Raw genomic sequence first — 21920 nt, forward strand, 5'->3', positions numbered from 1 at the left:
TGTTCTTAATACAGAAGAACCATAAACAAATGAGAATTTAGTAACAACTTGGTTCAGTATAACAGATACATAGTATTTAAAAATAAGGAGAGGTTGGGCTGGTACGATGGCTCAGCAGGCAAAGGTGCTTGTCACTATCCCTGGCATTCTGAGTTCTGTCCCAGGACAAAGAGAGAACCTGCATGTTGTGTGCTGATCTGCACATGTGCACCATGGCTCAAATGGATACAAATAAATAATAAACATAATCTTAAAATACTTTAAAAAGATAAGGCTAAAAGGCATTTCAAATGCAATTTGTACTAATACTTCATAATTAGCCTCAATAGATAAAAACAGTATAGCTAAAAGTATGTTTATAGATCTAATACAAGAGCACCAATCTTAAGATAATAGCACTGATGCTTGATAACACAAGTGGCTCCTAGCTTAATAATAATAAACACATCAACATTCTGTTTACTCTATATGATTGACAACTCTGCATAGCAGTCAGAAATGACTGTTCAGAAAGATGTCAAAATTCAAGGGAAAAATCATTTTATTTAGATATACATCTTTCACTCACCAGAAAATATCCCAGAAATCCTATTCAAAGCTGTCTACCTGCTGAGTTAGGAATAATGTGGTAGGACTGGGATAGTGGATAAAGCACTTGCCATGTGAGGACCCGAGTTGGGATGGCCAGAACCCATGGGAATGATTGTATGTTTGGAATCCTGGTGCTCCTACGGTGAGATGGGAGGTGGCAGTATGAGTCTCCCAGAATCCTTCAGGCCAGATGTGGTGACAATTAAAAAGAAACCGGGTCTCCAGAAAGAAGAAGGCTAGAATTGACACCAGGGGCTAGCCTTTGACCTCTGCACATGCATACTTACACACCCAGACACACACACACACACACACACACACACACACACACACACACGTTTGTGCACACACGAGCACGCACACACACATGCACACAAACACCACAGACACACAGAAAACCTAAAAACAAGTTAGGAATCCGATAGAGCACATCATCTGACTTCCACAACTAACAGTGGTACATGGAACTCGGCCTGAAAAGGATGTTTCCAGAGGAGACATACAAGAAAGCTGACAACTAAAACTGTTATTCCCGGGGTTGGGGATTTAGCTCAGTGGCAGAGCACTTGCCTAGCAAGCGCAAGGCCCTGGGTTCGGTCCCCAGCTCCGAAAAAAAGAAAAGAAAAAAAAAACTGTTATTCCCATCAGGAGACCAATGACCTCTTAATCTATAAAGCCGAGATAGTAACTGATGCAGAAAGATTTGCTAAATTTACTTTCCTTGTGAGCCATGGTCTCACTTTGTAGCCCTCACTAGTCTAGAACACTCTCAATGTAGACCAGGTTAGCCTTGTAGTCACCTGCCTCTGCCTCCTGAGTACTGGGATTATAGGTACAGGCTGCAACACCTAGCCCAATTTCTTTTCTTTAAAAAGAAAAAAAAATTACACTTATTTATATGCTCATGTGTGTGAGTGTGTCACATCCAAGGGCATACATATGTATGTACAGGTAGAGGTCATAGGACAACTTGTGGGGATTGGTTCTTACCTCCAACCATGTGGTGTCCTGGGAGCAAACTGAGGTTGAGAGCCTCAGCTTCAGGCACATTACCCACTGAGCCAACTTGCTGGCCCACTAAATTACTTTGTAACTCAAAATATATTTCCCCTTTTAAGTGCTACTATTTAAAAAACTTTTTAAGATTTATTTATTGTATATGTTTGAATGTTTTACATGCATATATGTGTGTGTACTCAATGCATGCCTAGTGGTTGTAGAGGCAGAAGTGAGCATTGGATCCCGTGGAACCCGAGTTATGGATGTTTATGAGCCCCCATGTAAGTGCTGGCAGTCAGATCTGGGTCCTCTGCGAGAGCAGCAAGCACCGAGTCATTATGGAGCCCTCATCTCTCCAGCCCTTCAAGTACTGTTTTTTTTTAAGTAGTGGTGATATTCAGACCCATCCACAAATCATCCATGAAATTTCAATCTTATCAATATAAGACTTGTATAATTATCTTGTTATAAGAAAATACATTCCGAAGCTGGAGAGATGGCTCAGCAGTTAAGAGCAGTGGCTACTCTTCCAGAGGACCTGGGTTCAATTCCCAGCACCCACATGTCAGATCAAAACTGAATGTAACTCCAGTTCCAGGATAAAACAAAACAAACAAAAACCTTCCAACTCAGGGAAATGAATGATTTTCTCTAATGCCATAGCCTTGCCAATCAAAGAATAAGCTTTTCTTATCCCATTTCACCCAAACTAATAAGAACAGGGATGTAGGCAGAAGCAAGACCAAGGTATAGGGAAATGGCCAAGTTTCCAAGGGTGAATATCTGAAACACGAATTGTGCTCAGGAAAACCAGGGAATGAAAATGTAATGATGTGTCTTTGGATACCATATAATCTGTAACTCCAAATAAAAAAGACATTTTAGGAGTCCCATAACATATGATAAAACCAGAAAAGTTGGGAAACATATATAAGGACAAAGGCCAAGGCGTGGGAGACAGCTTTAGGAGTAAGAGCGCCTGCGTTCCTTGCAGGACAGGAGTTTGTTCCCGGCACTCATCTTGGGTGGACACAACCACCTAGAACTCCAGCTCCAGTGCATCTGAGAGGCTCTTCTGGGCTCCTCGGCCATCCATTCACATGCACATATGCACAGGTGCATGGACATACAAAACAGTGAAAGAGGCTGGAAGGACCTCATTTGCTAGCCTGTGTCACTGCGCTGTACTGTTTGCAGTGTGTATGCATGTGCTCATGCCATGTGCCATCTCACACTTTCAAGTCATAGTTTGTGATTCATTCTACTTCACGCTAAAGCACAAGCGTCCGCTGTACCCCAGTGTCATTGCGACCATCAGCTCTCCCGCTGCACGCATGTACAAGTTCCATGGCTGGCCAGACAGCTCAGCAGGTACGGTGCCTGCTGCCTGATGATGTCAGTCAGATGATGAGTTCAATCCGTGGAATCCATGTAAATGTAGAAGACGAGACCAGTTCCACAAAATTATACTCTGAACTCTACACACCATTCATGGCGCATGTGCAGGTGGACATGCAGAAAATACACACACACACACACACACACACACACACACGCACACACAAAACTAATAACTAACTAAAAATAAAGACTGTCTCATTAGACATTCTTGTATAAGATCTTTAATGTATGATTGATTAGTTATTTCTTTCAGATAGATTACTAGACAAGGGATCACACTATTTAAGAGGACAACTATATCCATCCTACCCCACTTTTTAAAGTTTCTGATACATATTATTAAATTACTTTTTAGGACAGCTTAAAAGAATTCCGAGTTCTACTTACAGTGTACATGTATCTACTGAACAGTATAGGAGTTTTTTAATTAAACTTTTCCAATCAAAATTATAAATACGTTATCTTGTTCTCATAAATCTTTGTCAATACAAAGTTTACACTAAATTATTTGACAAGGTTAGCCAGAATTATAACCATTTATTTGTATTCATCTAGTAATTAAAAATAAATAAGAGAAAGGGCCAGCGATTACAGAATACTCCCTGTACTTTTGAGCCATGTGATGAGATAATTTAATTTACTTACAACAAGAATAGTTCTCCAGGAGAAAATCGCAAAGGAAACAACTCCCAGAACTGCAGTGACGACCACAGGCTGCCATGGCAGTCCATAGAAGTCAGGCCCGGGCTGAACACTGTCAGGCAGCGTGGCAACTAGCTGAAACAGACACAAGAGAAATAATGGAAAACATTCATAAAGATTCCTCCATCAGGTAAGTACCCCAGGTTATCTTCAACAATTCCCACTTTGAGAAATACATAGGAGTGTTGGTCTCTAATTTGTTTGACTTGTAGTGCCCTCAAGCAGAGAGTCTAGATACCTTTTAAGTCGGTATATATTTCCAGTTTCTAAAAGGCTCTGCTATATTGTGATATCTACTATGTAGTTAGAAATTCCCTGGATCATGCTTTTAGATAAGTTGAGTTTTATCACTTTAAAAAGCATGTAACACGAAAAGTTTTAAGTATATAAGCAATCAACTTTTGTGGGTGCAAATAAATCCAGTGTGATAATGTATTATTCTCCTAATATTTTAGGTTGGCTACATTCGTACATAAACAAAACAGGTGATGAGTAAGTCCAGACTGTGCTGGATAGGCAACTGGTTTAGAGGTCAGGCTCTCAAATGTCTATGCGGCTCAAATGTCAAAGGCAGTACTACACACCTGCCCACTCCACACTTTCACTGCCTGCTAATTATAATATTGGCCCCACCCCCTGACACTGTCCCAAGGAAAGGATTCCACCGGTAAACACTTTGCCTGTCACTGTGGCAAAGCTCTGAAAACTCTGCAAGTGACCAAAGTGTCCCACACCGCAGCGCCGCGTCCCGCCGCCCTCGGACCCGGCTCGCCTCTCCGGGGACTGTCATGTCACTCTGGACACTCGCTCTGCCCGGCCCTGGTCCTCCCCACTTCCACAGCCGCAGCCCCTCCCTGGGACTGGGGACTGTCACCTCTAGAAGCTTGGCTATGAGGGCTGCGTAGAGCACCGAGAGTGGCCCCAGCAGCTCGGGGTCCCCCGGGGAGGCGGTGACAGCAGGCACGGCGGCAGGCAATGAGTCCATGGTGTGGGGGCAGCTGCGCGGAGACGACGTTTCTTGCGGACAGCACCGAGCCGGCTTTCACCGCTTCCGCCTCGGGAAGGACTGGCTCCGGGGGGGCGGAAACTGGGAATGAACTTCGCCTTCCCGGGCTGCGGAACCTTCCGCACTAGGCCTCCGGTAAAACACGTCATCAGACACGGCCGAGGAGCAACGTCAGCGCACCCAGGAAGCCAGCGAGCCGGGAGTGAGGAGGCGGGGCCGAGCGGGGGCCGGGCGGGGCAGAGCGAGGGCGGGGATGGGGCGGGGCGGGACTAGTGCGGAGTAAACCAACCGCGGAGCGGGGTTGGGGGCGGCAGCACGCTGAGCGGAAGAATCAAAGCAAAGGAGGTGAGTGGAGAAAAGATGGTGCGCGAAGGTTAGCAGATCCATTCATTGAGTGAGGAGGTAGGGAAAAGAGCATAGAACTGGACCGGGGTGGGGTGGGATGGGGTGAGGTGGGGTGGGGGTCCAAGTGAGGGGGAAAGTTGAGGAGCTGAGTAGAAGAGTCTGAGTGAGTGCGGCGGTTGGGGGCGGAAGAGGGGAGACGTACAGAGAAAGCGCAAGAGAAGGTAGTGGAAGATGGGAGAATAACACAGAGGTGAACGGAATAGTCCAATGAGGAGGAAGTAGGGACCGGAGCGCAAAGAAGAGATCCAGGGAAGCACTATCAGGATAAAAGATGCTCACCTGCCACAGAGCACAGAGTCAACGTGACCAAGGAGCTATATAGACAGTGATGGAGGGTGGGGTGGGGTGTTATGGATGGACTCTAGGAAAAGAGAAAGCTAGGCCCAGAATTGGATCTGTCTTGAGGTGCTGAGACACAGAAGGAACTGATTCTGGAAACCCAGACAAGACTAGGGATCTTCGGATCCCTTCTGAATGGTGGATCAGACTGGTATCTGGATAAGACCTTCTTCCCTCCTGCCCACTCCAGTCCTTCTCTTAGGGTTCCTCTCTTGACCTCCACTTGCCCATAAACAGCCACGTGGAGGAATTCTGTCATTACCAATTCTGCACCAACATCCTAATTTTGGGGTCTCTCATTTTTAAGGTTACGGACTAGGGGTAATAAGTAGCCCAGAATCATGTTAAAATTGAAGGCAATGGGGGTATTTTAATTGGGGTGGGGGAGGGGGAGTGTATCCTGAGTTTCAGAATAACCAAATGAAAGAAAATAGTGAGAAGGCAGGCTCAGTTCCAGCCAAGGAATACAGGCCATAGGACAGGAAAGAAAGCCCAGGAATCTCCTCATACACCAAGGAATACAGGCCATAGGACAGGAAAGAAAGCCCAGGAATCTCCTCATACACCAAGGAATACAGGCCATAGGACAGGAAAGAAAACCCAGGAATCTCCTCACACACCAAGGAATACAGGCCATAGGACAGGAAAGAAAACCCAGGAATCTCCTCACACACCAAGGAATACAGGCCATAGGACAGGAAAGAAAACCCAGGAATCTCCTCACACACCAAGGAATACAGGCCATAGGACAGGAAAGAAAACCCAGGAATCTCCTCACACACCAAGGAATACAGGCCATAGGACAGAAAAGAAAACCCAGGAATCTCCTCATACACCAAGGAATACAGGCCATAGGACAGGAAAGAAAACCCAGGAATCTCCTCACACACCAAGGAATACAGGCCATAGGACAGAAAAGAAAACCCAGGAATCTCCTCACACACCAAGGAATACAGGCCATAGGACAGGAAAGAAAGCCCAGGAATCTCCTCATACACCAAGGAATACAGGCCATAGGACAGGAAAGAAAACCCAGGAATCTCCTCACACACCAAGGAATACAGGCCATAGGAAAGAAAAGAAAACCCAGGAATCTCCTCACACACCAAGGAATACAGGCCATAGGACAGGAAAGAAAACCCAGGAATCTCCTCACACACCAAGGAATACAGGCCATAGGACAGAAAAGAAAACCCAGGAATCTCCTCACACACCAAGGAATACAGGCCATAGGACAGGAAAGAAAACCCAGGAATCTCCTCACACACCAAGGAATACAGGCCATAGGACAGAAAAGAAAACCCAGGAATCTCCTCACACACCAAGGAATACAGGCCATAGGACAGGAAAGAAAACCCAGGAATCTCCTCACACACCAAGGAATACAGGCCATAGGACAGGAAAGAAAACCCAGGAATCTCCTCACACACCAAGGAATACAGGCCATAGGACAGAAAAGAAAACCCAGGAATCTCCTCACACACCAAGGAATACAGGCCATAGGACAGAAAAGAAAACCCAGGAATCTCCTCACACACCAAGGAATACAGGCCATAGGACAGAAAAGAAAGCCCAGGAATCTCCTCACACAGGAGGTTGGAGGTTGAGGCAGGAAGATTGCTGTGGGTTTGAGACCTACATGTGCTACAGAATGGGTTTGCTGGGTTACAAAGGCCCTAGTATAGACAATGAACTACAATAGGGAGCTGGAAGGGTGTCTCAGCCGCTAACGACTCATGCCGCCCTTGCAGAGGACTAAGTTAGGTTCCCAACACCCTGGTGGAATGACAGACACTGCCTGTAATCCCCAGAGGGGACTTAAGCACCTCTTCTGACCTCCACATGCAACTGTGACACTATACAATACCCTCACACAGACACATAAAAATAAAAATAGAGGCTAGAGAGATGGCTCAGTGGTTAGTGTGGCAGTTAAAAGCACTGGCTGCCCTTCCAGAGGACCTGGGATTCAATTCCTAGCATCCAGATGGTAACTCACAACTGTTTGTAACTTCAGGTCTAGGGGGTCTGAGGCCCTCTTCTGGCTCCATGGACACCAGTCATGCACATAGTGCACAGGCATACATGTGGTGCACAGGCATACATGTGGTACACAGACATACATGTAGAAAAAAACCTGGCCACATGCATAAAATAAAAATGAAATAAAAAATGAAAAGAAAATAAGTTAGGAATGGTGACTTAACACTTGCAATCCTGGCACTTGAGAGACTGAGGCAAGAAGATCAATACAGCTTCAAGGGTAGCCTGGTCTGTAGAAGTGGCCTCTAGGATAGCTGGGACCAGAGAATGAGACACTGTCTCAAAACGCCATCAACAATAGTAATTGTGTATGGTGCTAGGACATGGTGTCCAAAGTACATTAAACAACCCAGGTGGGAAATAAGAATGTTCACCACTGGGAATAAGATTAAGAACTGAATATGTTTAAGGCTCTGACATCATAACCCTTAGAGAAAAGAAATCTACAAAATAACGTGTAGGTATAAGACTTGTGCTTTCACAGAGTCTAAAAGACCTGGACCCATTTCAAGCATTTTTCCCTTTCCATATGGCAGAGTCTTTCAGAACTCCTTCCCAGTTTGAAAACAAATGCTGTTGTCATCTGATGCTGATCACCAAGTTAGGCTCCCTGCTTTTGTTTGAAGGTTTCCAAGACAAAGTGTTTAAAAGCTGGGCATGGTGGCTCACATTTTCAATCCCAGCACTCTGGAGGCAGAGGCAGGCAGATCTCTGTGAGTCTGAGGCCAGCCTGGTCTACAGAATGAGTTCTGGACAACCAAAGCTATGTAGGGAAACCCTGTCTCAAAGAAAAAAATAACAAAAACAAAAGACAAACCCTAAAAATTTAAATCAGGATACAACTTTACCCATTCAAAGAATTACTGTGTAGAAAAAGAATTACATCTTACAAAGAGTTTCATATAAAGAGAAATTTTGAGTCAGTATAAAACTGAGTTAGCCACAGAAGGATGGGTAGCCCTGACAGGCAGGCTCACACTAAGAATTACTGATGCGTGCAAGAAAGTAGATCCTACCACAGATGATCACATTCAGTGAATTCAACCAGTCTCAGAAAGACAAATGTTTTCTATCATTTATAGTTCCTAGATTTTAAATAGATATGTAAAGGCATGAATGTATATATGACATGAAAATCCAGGAGATTAAAGGGGGCTACAAGGATGAGAAAAGGGGAGCAGAGGGCTGGTGAGATGTTGTGCACAAGATATTTACTTGGATGAAATTTCAAAATGAAATAAATTTAAAAGAATTACTAATACACAGACTTGAGAACAAACGACCTATCAGGAAATCACTGTCACTAGTGAGACGCTAAGGCAGTCATCTTCCAAAGTCCCCTCTAATTTTAAGCTTTCAAATATCAGCCAACAATTGACCCATAAAGATAACCTATGGTGCTTCAGTTTTCCTAGTCAAAGCAGAACAAATTACCTTCCCTTCCATTAACTATGCTCCTTGCTTGAAACTTTATATTGCCTCGTTCGTGGGTCCTCAGTCTTCCCATATAATCAGACCCTCACAAGTCCTTGAAATATCAGGACTGTAACTTACAGGCACCAGTTTTCTCCTTCCACAGTGTGGGATATGGGATTGAACTCAGGTAGTCAGACATGATAGCAAATGCGTTTACCGGCTGAACTTTGTTACTATCCCCCATATTAGAATCTTTGATTCCTAGCAGACGTCTTGTGCATATTGGGCCATAAGTGCTTTCTGGAGCATTCCCTGAGTCAGTCTTGGGGCACTATGTCCCTTCTTGCCTTTTATGTCTATGTCTTCCTCTTTCACACCAAAAGTAGATGCCGTATCGGGTATTTTATTTGTGTCTGTAACTCAGACCAAGAAGAGAGTCCTGTATATAACTAGAAATGTGAGGAAGACAGTCTTCCTTCCACATTCGACCACTGACTCCTTGAGATGCTCAAAGGATACTCCTGAGCCTAGTTCAGTCACTGGAAGCCTCCTAACTGGAACAGCTCGGAAGCTGCCACCAGTGCAAGCAGCCGCAGAGAAAGCGGGAGGTGGATTGGCTCTGTTCCATCTCATCAGGCAGCCTCTCCTCTGAATTTGCTGACCTCTCATTCAGCACTGCCCTCTGACCATAAATAAGAAGTAGGAGTGGGAGGAAATTCACAACGTGCCGGGTGCCTCCCCAGACACTTCACACTGTCGGCCACTTGGTCGTCGCAGTAGACATAGTTTTTATTTGCACTTTTCAGACAAGGAGGCTGGGATTCAACGTTTAGTTATTTCCTATCTGACATCTTACAGAAGAACAGTGGTTGGCTGAGACGGGAGGACAGGAAGGAATGAAATGGGGCCGAGAAGCACAGAGGAACTGGTTCTGCATTTTCTGTATCACAGTTAATGGATTCTAACAGCCTTTGATATATTCCTAAGGGAACAAACGTGGGCTGGAGAGATGGCCCAGTACACAAAGGTTCTTGCACCAATGCTGATAACCTGGGCTTGGTAGAAGGAGAGAACTGACTCCTGCAAGTTGTCCCCCTTACAGTCACCCATATACATATGCACACACTCATGCACAAACATTAAATAGATGTTAGAACATTTTTTAAAAATCAGAGAAATCATAGAAATGATCATTGCCCTGGTTATTATCCTCATTTGATCATTACATAATGTACAAATCTATCAAATTACCATAACTCAGATCATAAAGATGTACAGTTACTATGTTCTAATTATTTTGCACAAACTTTTAAATTGTGATTTGAAACCAGATCTCCCTGACGCAAAACCTTTTTTTACAGAAAACAACAGCAAAACTCTTATTACATAAGCCTCAAGATTACAGACCCTACAAGAGAACACTGTGACCAAGATGACACTGTGCAGTCCTGACATCACTTGGCCTCCAGCCTGGTTCAATTTGCCTAGAAAGATGTCCAATATCCACATACACCACCAGAGGGAGCTAAATCCTACAAACTTGACTAAGCTTCCAGAGACCTTAAATGTCTTATTTGGATCCGGACTCTCTTCAAAAAGATTAGCTTGCATAAACATTTTGCCATGATAGCTCTTTCTAGGAAATAGATCTGGCCTCCCACTTCTCTGTCTCACACCTTCAAAGGGTACAGAGCATGGCCAGCTTAACGGAACTCCTCAGGACACACCTCCTTCCACAGGCACCTTGACTTTCCTAGTCTCCCAGCATCCCCTTTTCCCCATGCTTCCATTTCTCTAACATGCTGTCTCTTCTGTCCCTGTTACCCATCATCCTTCCCCAGTCCATTCTGTTCAACCACAAGCCATACTTCTTAAACCACATCTCAGCTAACTCCTAACCTTCTTGTTCCTCTACCAACCATGACAAAAACTCTATCTTGTGTTTCAAGTGAACATCCCCAGCTCTCAGAGGTACTGAAAGGTCCCAGGGGACAAACCCTGCTGTATAAGTGTGTACATGCCCAGCCCTGCCAGGGAATAAACTCTTGTGTGCTAACCTCAGGGTTCCTAATTAAAGCCATCCACCTGCGGCTCATTTTGAGTGGCACCTTCAGAGGATTGGAAGCAGAGTTCATACAGATACTTTAAATTCTTCACGCCAAGCTCAGATTCAACTTAAAACATGTTGCAAATCAAGCCAAGATGGTGGCCCATGTCTACAGCATCAACACTTGGAGGTATTAGCTGGAGGCTCAGTAGTTCAGGGTCAGCCTTGGCTGCACAGTGAATTTGAGGCCAGCCTCGCCTACGTAAGACCTGCTGTCATCAGCCCTTACACATACCTCCTCCCTGCAAACACCCCGTGATAACCAATTCTAGCCGAAGACACTATATCAGACTTACCATCTTACTTAAGTAGAGGATGAAGGAGTACAGGGAACCAGATGTACTTTCCAGAGGCGGGGCATCTGCTGGCCGCTCTGCAGTTCTCTCTTGTTGCTTTTCTATATCATCAGCCCCGACAGGACCACCTTCGGGTACAAAACCTGAAAGGGCAACAGACAACATACTGTCTTTTATGATTTAAAAGAGTAATTTTCTCTTCATTTAAATATTCAGAGTGCCCTCTAAATATTAGTCACTAAGTATCATAGTTTGATATGCCTGGCCCAGGGAGTGGCACTAGTTGGAGGTGTGGCCCAAGGAGTGGGTGTGTCACTGTGGGTGTGGGCTTTAAGACCCTCACCCTAGCTGCCTGGAAGTCAGTCTTCTAGCAGCCTTCAGATGAAGATGTAGAACTCTCAGCTCCTCCTGCACCACGCCTGCCTGCATGCTGCCATGCTCCTGCTTTGTTGATGATGGACTGAACCTCTGAACCTGTAAGCCAGCCCCAATTAAATGTTGTCCTTATAAGAGTTCCCTTGGTCATGGCATCTGTTCACAGCAGTAAAACCCTAACTAAGACACTAAGCATAGAACATTTGAGACCCCTAAGGAAAATTACACAGAGAAAAGCAAACCCTTTAGGATCTAACAGGATCCATCAGACTCTTCAGTTATAAAAATGAGGTCATTTCCAGTCTGCTTCTAAGTGCTCCATCATGTCTCCTGTCCGTTCAGGGAGACTGAGAACAAAACCCCAAATTTACATTCTCCAAAGGGCTGGGATTGGGGGGGTGTTGCCAGGCAAGGCATGCTTTTAATTCCTGGACTCAGGAAGCAGAGGCAGAAGGATGGCTATGAGTTCAAGGCTAACCTGTTCTATAGGAACCAACACAAGGAAAACCATACAGACACAATCACAGTCAGCAAACTCTGACTTGGTGATGGCAGAACACTGTATTAGAAACTTTAAGAGAGTTGGAAAAGAATGAGTTCAGGGCCCAACAAGATGGCTCAGTAAGAGTGCTTGTGGCCAAACTTAATGACCTCAGTTTGGTTCCTGCAACCCATATGTCAGGAGAACTCTGACTCCTGAAAAAGTCTTGCAGATAGACTACACTAAGGCTTAGCGTGGCTGGCATGTAACTGATACTTAATACTTACTGTACGGACAGGTGACCACGACATAAAATATAGTAAATGCCAGGAAGGATGGAAAGAATCTCTTCCAGAGTGGGAACTGGCTTGAGGCTTTTGTGAAGGAAGGAGATCCATTTATACCTGAGAGGATTCTACATAAGGAAGTGATGGGACAGGGATGGATTTCAGCTTTCGTTACATGAGCCTGGCATGTGCCGTCAACAGCGGTTAGTGAGAGGCTAGGCTGCACCCTCTAGGGGTCTCTCCCAACCTTAAAACCCGGTTCACTATCGACCTATGACTGACAATGGGTGACATTTTCCCAGTTAGGTCAGCATCATAGCACCGGAGGTGTGGGCAGTGACCTGGAAGACTTGCCTAGAAAGGTGGCTGGGCACTGTGTGGGGTGGCGGGCACTGTGTGGGGGGAGTGGGATCTAAAGCAGACATCCTGTTCCTAGTCCTGTAAGCACAACTTTTCCCAATCCTGAAGGTTTTGAGCAAAAGAGCAATGAGTGTCAATGGTACCTGACTTGTTTTCAGTAAATAGGACCTTTCTAAATTAAAAAGAAGTTGGAGAATGTTACACAAGACGATGGTGTCCTCTGGGATATGGGAGACTCCTAATGTATGATTCCTTCTTGGCTCAGCTAAAGTTCTCTCCACTATGACATTTCATACACTTTGTGTATTCCCTGGAGAGCAGGGGATGTTGTTACTCTAGTGACACTGAACCCTTCCTTTCTACAGACTAAGGCTACAGCGTGCTTCATGTTCTCTCTCTCTCTCTCTCTCTCTCTCTCTCTCTCTCTCTCTCTCTCTCTCTCTCTCTATCTCTATCTCTATCTATCTATCTCTGGAGCTGGCAGTCAGTGGTAACACTAACCTACCATGCAGGAGGCCTTGAGTGTGATCCCCGGCACTGGATCCCCAGTAATGGCATTCTTATGATAGCAAAATAGCACAGTGAGGGCATCTGGTTTTCTGTGAAATGAGAGTGAGCTATACAACAATTAACAAACCACTGATACCATTATTGAGGATGTTTAGAACAAAAACAAATAACTTTTCATCTGTCACCAATAGTTCCTGTGTGCTGAAATGAAATATCTACAGTTATGTCAGTCAGATCAAGACTGTCATTCCCTCATTGTTTCCTAAAAGCATACCATGGGAAGATGCCTGGACCTTCACAGTATTTTTAAAAGCTGTATTTGCCTCATTTAGGCAATAACTCAGAAGGCACTGTAGCCACTCAGAGGAATGGGAGTGGACAGGGAAACCGAGACTTTTAAGCTAAGATTCGGAACTAGTTCCCCCAGCCTTTCCCGGGGCTTATTTCACACCTCTTGCTGTCCCCAGGCCAGCACGTCATGTGCTCTGTCTAACAGGATGCTCTGCCTTAGAACATGTAGCCTTGAAAGCACAGGAGCTCAATTTCATACTGACAAGATTTATAGTGGCTGGGCACAGCCAAACACTAGTTTGCACATTAGTGACAGCCCCTGGCCTTGTTGCTATTTTTGATCTCCACACATCTGAACTCTTGCTTTTCCCTGTCACTTGTGGAACATTTTAAAAACTCACACACACCTGAATTGGTCTGACTTTCCTACCTTTAAGAATAAATATCCTAGCAGGCCTTCTTTACAATACACCTCTACCTCATAGTGAAAAACTATAAAACTTACCTAGATCTATTTCTTTCTCGGTACTTGGCTTCTGTGATATCTTGGAGGCACTTGTGTACTCAGTCACGGGTTGATTCAAGACATCGGTGTCCTCTGGAAGCTGCGCGCTGGTCACAGGTTGATCCAAGAGATCGGGCTCTTCTGGAAGCTGCACGCTGGTCACTGGTTGATCTAAGAGATTAGGGTCCTCCGAAACCTGCACACTGATATCTCCTGTGTTTTCTTGTGGTAATCTGTCTTGCTGGGCTGGCTGCATCTCTGGAGAACAACACATAAAGAGAGCTTGATCAAAGATCCATTTTGGTTTCCCCAACTGACCAGTATTCCTTCATCACCAGCCCAATGTCCTACCCCATGTGCACAGGTAAAAAGCGAAGCACGAGTGTTAACTTCCTTCATACTGACTGACAGTAACTAAAGCACAGATTTACAAAGAAACCTTCACTTCAAAGCATTTCCTAAGCGCGCTCATGACAAAGACATCATTGCCATGGCAAGCCAGAATATGTCCACACAGACAGGCAGAAGAGAGAATTCCAGTCCAGTAGGGAACCCAGGAACAGCATAAAGGACAGTCTTCTTCGTGCATAGGCTGTTGGTCTCATAGAGCCCATCAGAGAAGGAAGGGCATTCTGTGCATGGGCAGCTTGCAAAAGTGACTCCAGAACACTATGGAGTATTTCTAAGTGACAGTGGGCTCATCCCTATGAGCCTGAGTGCAGAGCACGCTGTGACCCATGAGAAAGAGCATTTCTTTGTAGCCTCATGTTTTACTTCCCCATAATTTTTGAGTTTTTTCATTTTTTTTTAAATTTGTCTTATTTTATGTGTTTGGATATTTCGTCTGCATATATGTATGTGTGTGTACCATGTACATGTAGTGCCCAGAGGCTAGAAAGAAGGCATCAGATCTCTTAGAACTGGAGGTATAATGGTTGTGATGCCGAAAACTGAGCTAAGGTCCCCTTAACGGCCAGTGCTCTTAATTGCTGTCCCATCCCTCCAGCCTGAATGTTCCATTCTGAATCAAAAGCTTCAATTTTAAAAAACGCTCACTGTCTACCAATTCTCAAGAGAATTAGCGCTCTAGGAAGACAGGTGTCTCTAACTACTTCACTCTCCTTCAATACAGCCACTTCCGTTTGCAGAGCACGGATACATTGAATATGCATATAGGAGTCAGAATGTCAGGCTATCCTGGGGTCAGGCCAAGAGATATATACTTCTGTCTGCCTCGTGAGTGCTATAGGAAAGCTCTTCCCCGCTCCACCCCTGACTAACCTAACACAAAACCCCCAGGGCCCAGTGACATACAACTGGAGTAAGTAGGAGAGGACAGGACACCCACAACAGATGAAAACCAGCTACTATGAAAGTCAAGAAACTGAAAGCAGGTCTGCCATATGACCCAGCTATACCACTCCTGAGTGTTTACCCACTGGACTCCAAGACAACATGACACAGAGATACACACACATCAATGTTTACTGTAACCTGAGTCATGACTACTGAGTTACAGAAACAACCTGGATGTCCAACAACACAGGGACAGGCAAAGAAAATGTGTGACGTGGTAGGATCTTTTCAGTCGTGAGGATGAATGAAGTTACTTCATTTTCAGGCAGATGGAAGCAGCGGGAAATCCTCATGTTAAGTGAAGTGTCCCCAAAGGACAGACATCACAGCTCCTCTCATGTCTGGGTCTTGGGGTTTATACAGGTATACAAAGTCAGTTATGTACATGTGACATGAGAATTGAATATACCTGTCTAGAGGAACACAGAAGGCTAACTGGAAGGGGAGGAATGAGGAAAGGGAGAGTAGCGTGGTGTAGAGAAGGACCATGCTTGAAGTACGTCACATATTTAAATGTTATAAAGCAATACAGTGCTGAACACACGCCTTTACAAATAAATACATGAAGAGATTATGTTCATAAAACCCCTTTTGTAACCTTAAATGAAAGCTGTTAAGAGCTTTACTTTGTAATTTGTTTTCTTGGTAATATATTTCTTGTAAAGTTTTCATAAAGTATCCCTTTGAAGAAAAAAACCAGTTTTAGCTGCCCTATGGAAGAAAAGTTGGTATGGGGAAGAGGGGCGATCTGACTCCATGCTCAGCCTAAAAGGAAGCTGGAGTGGGAGGCTCTGTAGGTCTAGACCCACACCTTTCGGACTGTGACTAGAATTTTACAAACAAGAAATGGAACACTTTAGTATATCCCATGCCCCATACACACCCCACCCCCACCCCCATGCCTGCACACTATCTCCACAAGGTTGTAGGCAGGTACTTTACCTTCTCCTGGTCCAGCCCAGCCTTCCTCCGGAGGTGGAGGTGTGGCTAATGGGGCAGTCTCCACGCCAGAGTATTGATACCTGACAAAATAGATCAGGTCTTGTATGTCATCCAACACCTCAGCTTCTTCCAACGCACTGTTCTCTTTTGCATCCAGGTCCCTAATTTTGGACACTGGTGTATCAAGCATTTTCTCTGCCACACTCAGAATTAGTGACTCGGAGGCACGGAAGACTTTATCTAGGACTTTCTCCATGTTGTATGGCAGGCTGTCCCGATGTGCTGATCTCAGCTTTATTGACATGTCTTGGAGCAAGCCCTCCAGCTCACGAACATCGAAGTACTTCAGGAAGCGATACAGGGACTGTTGGTCGTCCTTGAAGAAACTGTTTATGATAGGCATGTCTTCCCTTATACTCTTGAGCACTATGTCAGGAATTTCGGGTGTAGCTCGCTGGGACGGGTCATCCCCAAGGTCTTCAGCATCAGGCCCCTGGCTTTCTGAGTCTCCAAGCTTCTTGGTATCTTCCAGTTCCCCTCCTGAGATTTCTTCTCCCCCAGGGTCTTCAAGTCCCAAGGTATTGAGTGGCCCCTCCGGGTTGTCTTTTTGTAAATCACTAGGATTTTCCCTCAGAACAGCTTCCTTGGAGCCTGGAGTCTGAGCTCCTTTCTTGTCTGGAAGGCTGTGGACCTGAGAGGGCCCCTGGGCTCTCACATCTGCCACGTGGCTTTCTTCTCTGTCCACCACCATGCTACCTGACTCCTTGCCCATATCACCTGCCTCTTCAGATGTGGTTTCACTCTTTTTTCCCGTATCCAAAATCACATTATCTGGGTGTTTGTTTTTTTCAGTGTTAAGATTAAGGGTCCCCAAAATTACTTTTTCAAAAACTTGAGAATTCATATCTGGCCTTCCGCCGTGAGCGCTGGGGTGATTTTCTCTGGACTGCTGTGCACTCACGGCATTTTCATCCTCCAGCAGCACCTCATGGGGATCGTGCTCCTCCTCCTCCTCCACTTCTGGCTTTCCAGGTTGGACACTCAGAACTTCCGGGCTCTCAGCCTCCTGCGTCCTTTGTGTGACCTTGGGTGGCTCTGCATCTGTTAGGTCTTCCCTGCCCTCCTCCTCTGGAAACCCTGTCTTCTCATCCGCATGCTTACTGACTACAGCAGCTACGTCTCGCTCTTGCTGCCGAGAAAGATTTCTTCCCGAAATAGGAACTTTCCCCCCCAGTTCTCTTGAGAGACCAGTTTCCTCTGGAGGGGAGAATCTAGGTTGATTCTGAGTTTTAAGACCTGGTTCTCGAAATCCCTCCTGTTGGCCTGCTTTTGATCCACTGACAGAAGTGTCTGGGACCTCTGTACTGTCTTTGGATGCATCAGGCTTATTATTCCCCACGAGTGGTGCAACACCCAAGGGTTGGTGCTTGTTATTTTCCACCTCTGAACTCCTGGCAGCTCTGTGTACTAATTCACTCTCCAAGCCACCTCCCTCCATCTCTCTGGTCTTGTCTTCATGAACTGTTTCCTTGGAGATATGGATAACTGGTTCCTTTAGGCCATTTTCTTTTTTTTCAAAGACAGCTTTCAGTGTAAAGTCTTTGCCCTTTGCAGCAGCTGGCAAAGGGTTGAGCTTGCTATTCTGAGGACGATAAGCACTCGCCGTTTCTGATTTGGCATCCTCTGACTCAGGATGTGCCAGGCCTCCCTTGGATTCCTGTACGTCCTTTCCTTCTCCTGTATTCACAAGTTCTGGATCTGTTTCTGAGTCCTTTGCATCACTTGTTTTGGGCTCTTCTACAAGATGATCACCACCTTCGTCATCACGGGCTGGATAGCCAGGTGTTGGCCGTGGCTTCCTCTGATGGCTAGATGAAGCTAACAGGTCCTCCTCCTGGAGAGATCTCTCTAAATCCACCACACCTGATTTTCCTTCACCTCCTGTGACAATGGAAAAGAAAGTATCCCCCCAGGTGGTCAATACATCTTTATTGTCATTTCTGACGCCAGGAGCCAGAGCGGGTTCAACTTTATCCTCCTCACTCAAGTTCGGATCTTTATCTGTTAAATATTTCTCCATTGTGGGCTCGCCAGGGGCTTTCTCATCGTTGTCCACAAAAGTGAGTAATGGTAGCTCATCAGAGCTGTCTGTGTGCTCCTCTTCATCATCCATTAGATAATACTCAGCGTCCAGTTCTTCATCGAAGCCGTCCTCCAATGAAGTGACCAGTCTGGTTGCCTCATCATCAGACACAAGGGCATCAGCAGTTGAGCCAAACTTGGTTTTCAGGTCAATACTCATTTCTGTTCTCAGGACTTGGTAAGCATCTGTCTTCTCCTGCTCCACTGAGGCAGGGGAACTATTGCCAGTTCTGTTTTCAGTTCCTGGCACTTTTAATTTATCGTGCAGAATTTCTTCAAAAGTGTCCAATGAAGACTGCACTCCCTGAGTGTTAGCCGCTGCAGTGTCGGGATGCAGGGAGCTCTCCTGAGCTGAGGGCTGTCCCTGCAGTTCCTCAGTGCTCTCTGAGAAAGCACCTTCTCCATCCTCTGAATCAACTCTGACCACCTCGGGCTCAGATGCAAGGTCAAGTTCATGCTCCCGAGACCCTTCGGGAGATTTCTCTCTGTGCTGAGAAACTTCTGCAGCTTTCTCCAACTTTTCAGGTACAGAGTCCTCCAGTTCCAAAAATCCTAAAAGCTCTTCTATATTATAACTGTTAAAATCGTCTCTTCCTCCTTCAAAGCAGACAAAATCTGTCTCCTGGATGGAGAAGACAAAGACATGAGCATCTCAACAACCCAGAGTCCCAAGAGCAACTCCCATTCATACCAGCAATAGAGGTAGCGCCTTGTTCTAGGAGGCTTTGAGCCAAAGCTGGGCCAATACAGTATCAGGTTGAGAGGGAGAAGAACGACTCATGTGGCTGGTGAGTTTGTTTGGCCCCCATCCCTGGTGTCTGTTTGGAAAATAATCTGTTCCCCCATGCTGTCAGTTTTATGGAGACAGTTGGAGGCTTCCTGTTGGCCAGCTCTGGTTAGGTAAATCTGTCTTATTGTACAGTGCAATTATATTTGCATTAAAACAAACAAACAAACAAACAAACAAGCAAAAAGCTGGGTCATATTCTCTAAAAAGCACAGTGAGCAAACAAATGGAGACCTGTTATTCTCCCTCTGTGCTACTTCTGCGTTTCTCAGTTTGTTCTGCACACTTGGTGGCAGTGACTTTTACTGTCGGCTTGACAGCATTGATAATTGTCTAGGAGACAGGCCTCAGGCCATATCCGTGAGAGTTTCTAGCCCAGGTTAACTGACAAGGGAAGACCCATCGTAAACACAGGCAGCAGCATCCAGGGTCCTGGATGACATAAGAAGCAGAAAGCAACCTTAATGCCAGAATTCAGCGCTCTAGTTCCTAACCAGAGATGCACAGTGAGCAGTGCCTCATGCTTCCGCAGACAAGACGTGCCCCCATGATGAACTATACCTCAAACCGCAAGACAAAATAAGTGCGTCTCTGTTAAGCTGCATTCGCCAAGTGCTCCCAACACCAAGAGAAAAGTAACAGACAGAAGGGGAAGCGGCTGTCCTGTGCTGGGCCTCCTGTTTCTAATAGCTGTCTGCTCGCTTTGTTAACAAACTGTCTGGGGAACTGCAGGACCTCACAGCTCCCTACCCCAGAGTCCTCTATGCCAACCATCTCTGCCCACCCAGCTAGAAACAGGCAGAATTATGGGGCTGTGGTGTTCTAAGTCTTCATGTATTTTAGAAATATACCTTCATTGGCCTTGGAAATATTTACCGGCTAAAAAGGTATCTTAGTAACAGAATGAGAATTTAAAACAGTGGTTCTCAACCTGTGGGTCTTGATCCATTTCAGGGCCAAATAGCCCTTTCATAAAGGTTACATATCAGATATTCACAGTATAATCCGTAACAGCAGCAAAATTACAGTTATGAAGCAGCAACACAATGATGTTACAGGTGGGGTCACCACCATATGAGGAACCGTATTATAAAGGGTTGGAACATCGGGAAACACTGTGTTAGAGGGTGAAGAGTGGTGTCAGAGGCTGCCAAAATCTCCACTTTTATAATTTCTGGAACAACAACCAGAAAACAAGGTTCAGTGGGAATACCTTTCAGTAAGTTAAGAGTTCTCAGTAGCAATTAATATCGGTTTTTAAGACTTGACATATCTGTATTCTTTCTTTTTCCCGTAAGCAATTGGTGCCAACGGAATCACATGCTAAGCAGAACCTTAAAGAGACTTGTCATCCTCAACCAAAGCTTTGCAATATTCTGGGGAGGCCTGTCCCGTGCAGAGGGGCTGGTGACTTCCTTCCCTCATCACCAGCATTTCTGAGTCATTGTCTTAATGTCAAGAGAAGGATGTCATGGGAAGAGTGAAGAGAGGGAACACAGACAGAGTCCATAGCAGGACTCTATCTCCCTTCCTGCAGTCCCGTGGTCAACAGAGAACCCCCAACACTAAAGCGCTATGATGACCCTGAGAATACTGAGGGCTGTTAAGAACAGTGTCAGGTCTGTGTCCCAGTCCATGAACTGCCTTAGACCTGCAGCCACCCAAAAGACTTGGGCGTTAACTGTCATGTTCCACAGCCTCAGAAAAGGATCACTGGGGATGGGATATTTTCTAGGATGAAAAATCACTTTGGGCACAAGAGCAATAAGTCTGTGCCGTGAATGAATGCTCTGTAGAGGGAGAGATAGGCCTTTATAGACTTGAGGCTGCACCTCCCATAGAAGCCCTTAGCATTAGCATCGCTTTTCCAGATGTGACATAGGCGTTAGATCACTAGAGTCAGGGAAAAAAGCTTTGTAGCAACAAGTCAGCACACAATTTTAAGTTTGACTAACCGAACCCATTTCCTATGTAATCAAAATGCTTAGAACCCAATGAGTAATTGTCAAATTAGGACACCTCTTTCTGCTTGTTAAATAAAGTTGTTTACCTCTATAACTAAGTACAAAGACTTTTCTTTTCTTTTTTGGTGTTTTAGTCTTAAATAGTTCGGGCTGGCCTTTAAGTTCAGGCCCTTTAACAGGGTCTCCTGACCCTGCTGTAACCACCTCCCAAATGTTAGGACTACAGGTGAGCGTCATCACACTTGGCTAAGGTATTAACTCTTAACCTTCACATACTTAAAGAAAGGACAAAAAGCCCATATATCTATAAGGAGAAAAAGCCCGTATATCTATAAGTCCTATAAGAACATCAACTTCAGTATATTAGACAGTTCTCAGAATAATCTCCTGCAAATGCTTTTCAAACATTTCATCTTTTTTAGTTACCCTGATTCCAAATTAAAATCTAATGCACGAATGTTGTTTTTCTCCTGTCCGAGTATGGCCAAAGGCGTTCAGATGAGATGATTGTATTGTGTACGAACTGTCTGGGAAAATGCAGTGTCTTGCCTAAAGCCATCTGAAGCTGGCACTGCCACCACCACCAGGCACTGTAATTGATTATACTGATGCAGT

General features: G+C 45.2%; 1 protein-coding gene across 4 annotated transcripts in view; it reads right to left on the reverse strand.

Moving 5' to 3' along the window:
• Mia3 (MIA SH3 domain ER export factor 3) overlaps positions 1-21920 on the reverse strand; it is a 42224-nt gene that overhangs the window by 12795 nt on the left and 7509 nt on the right. For 2 of the 4 annotated variants that reach the window (XM_032914788.1, XM_032914790.1), the window contains exons 4-7: positions 16413-19176; positions 14115-14372; positions 11306-11448; positions 3637-3768 (exon numbers count right to left, since the gene is read on the reverse strand). In XM_032914788.1, the coding sequence (XP_032770679.1) occupies positions 3637-3768; positions 11306-11448; positions 14115-14372; positions 16413-19176 (3297 nt within the window). Of the gene's footprint in view, positions 1-3636; positions 3769-4567; positions 4772-11305; positions 11449-14114; positions 14373-16412; positions 19177-21920 lie in introns of those variants that run through there. The other 2 variants (XM_032914789.1, XM_032914792.1) reach the window with 1 other exon arrangement.

The sequence above is a fragment of the Rattus rattus genome, chromosome 10 (genome assembly GCF_011064425.1).
Source record: "Rattus rattus isolate New Zealand chromosome 10, Rrattus_CSIRO_v1, whole genome shotgun sequence".
Classification (NCBI taxonomy): domain Eukaryota; kingdom Metazoa; phylum Chordata; class Mammalia; order Rodentia; family Muridae; genus Rattus; species Rattus rattus.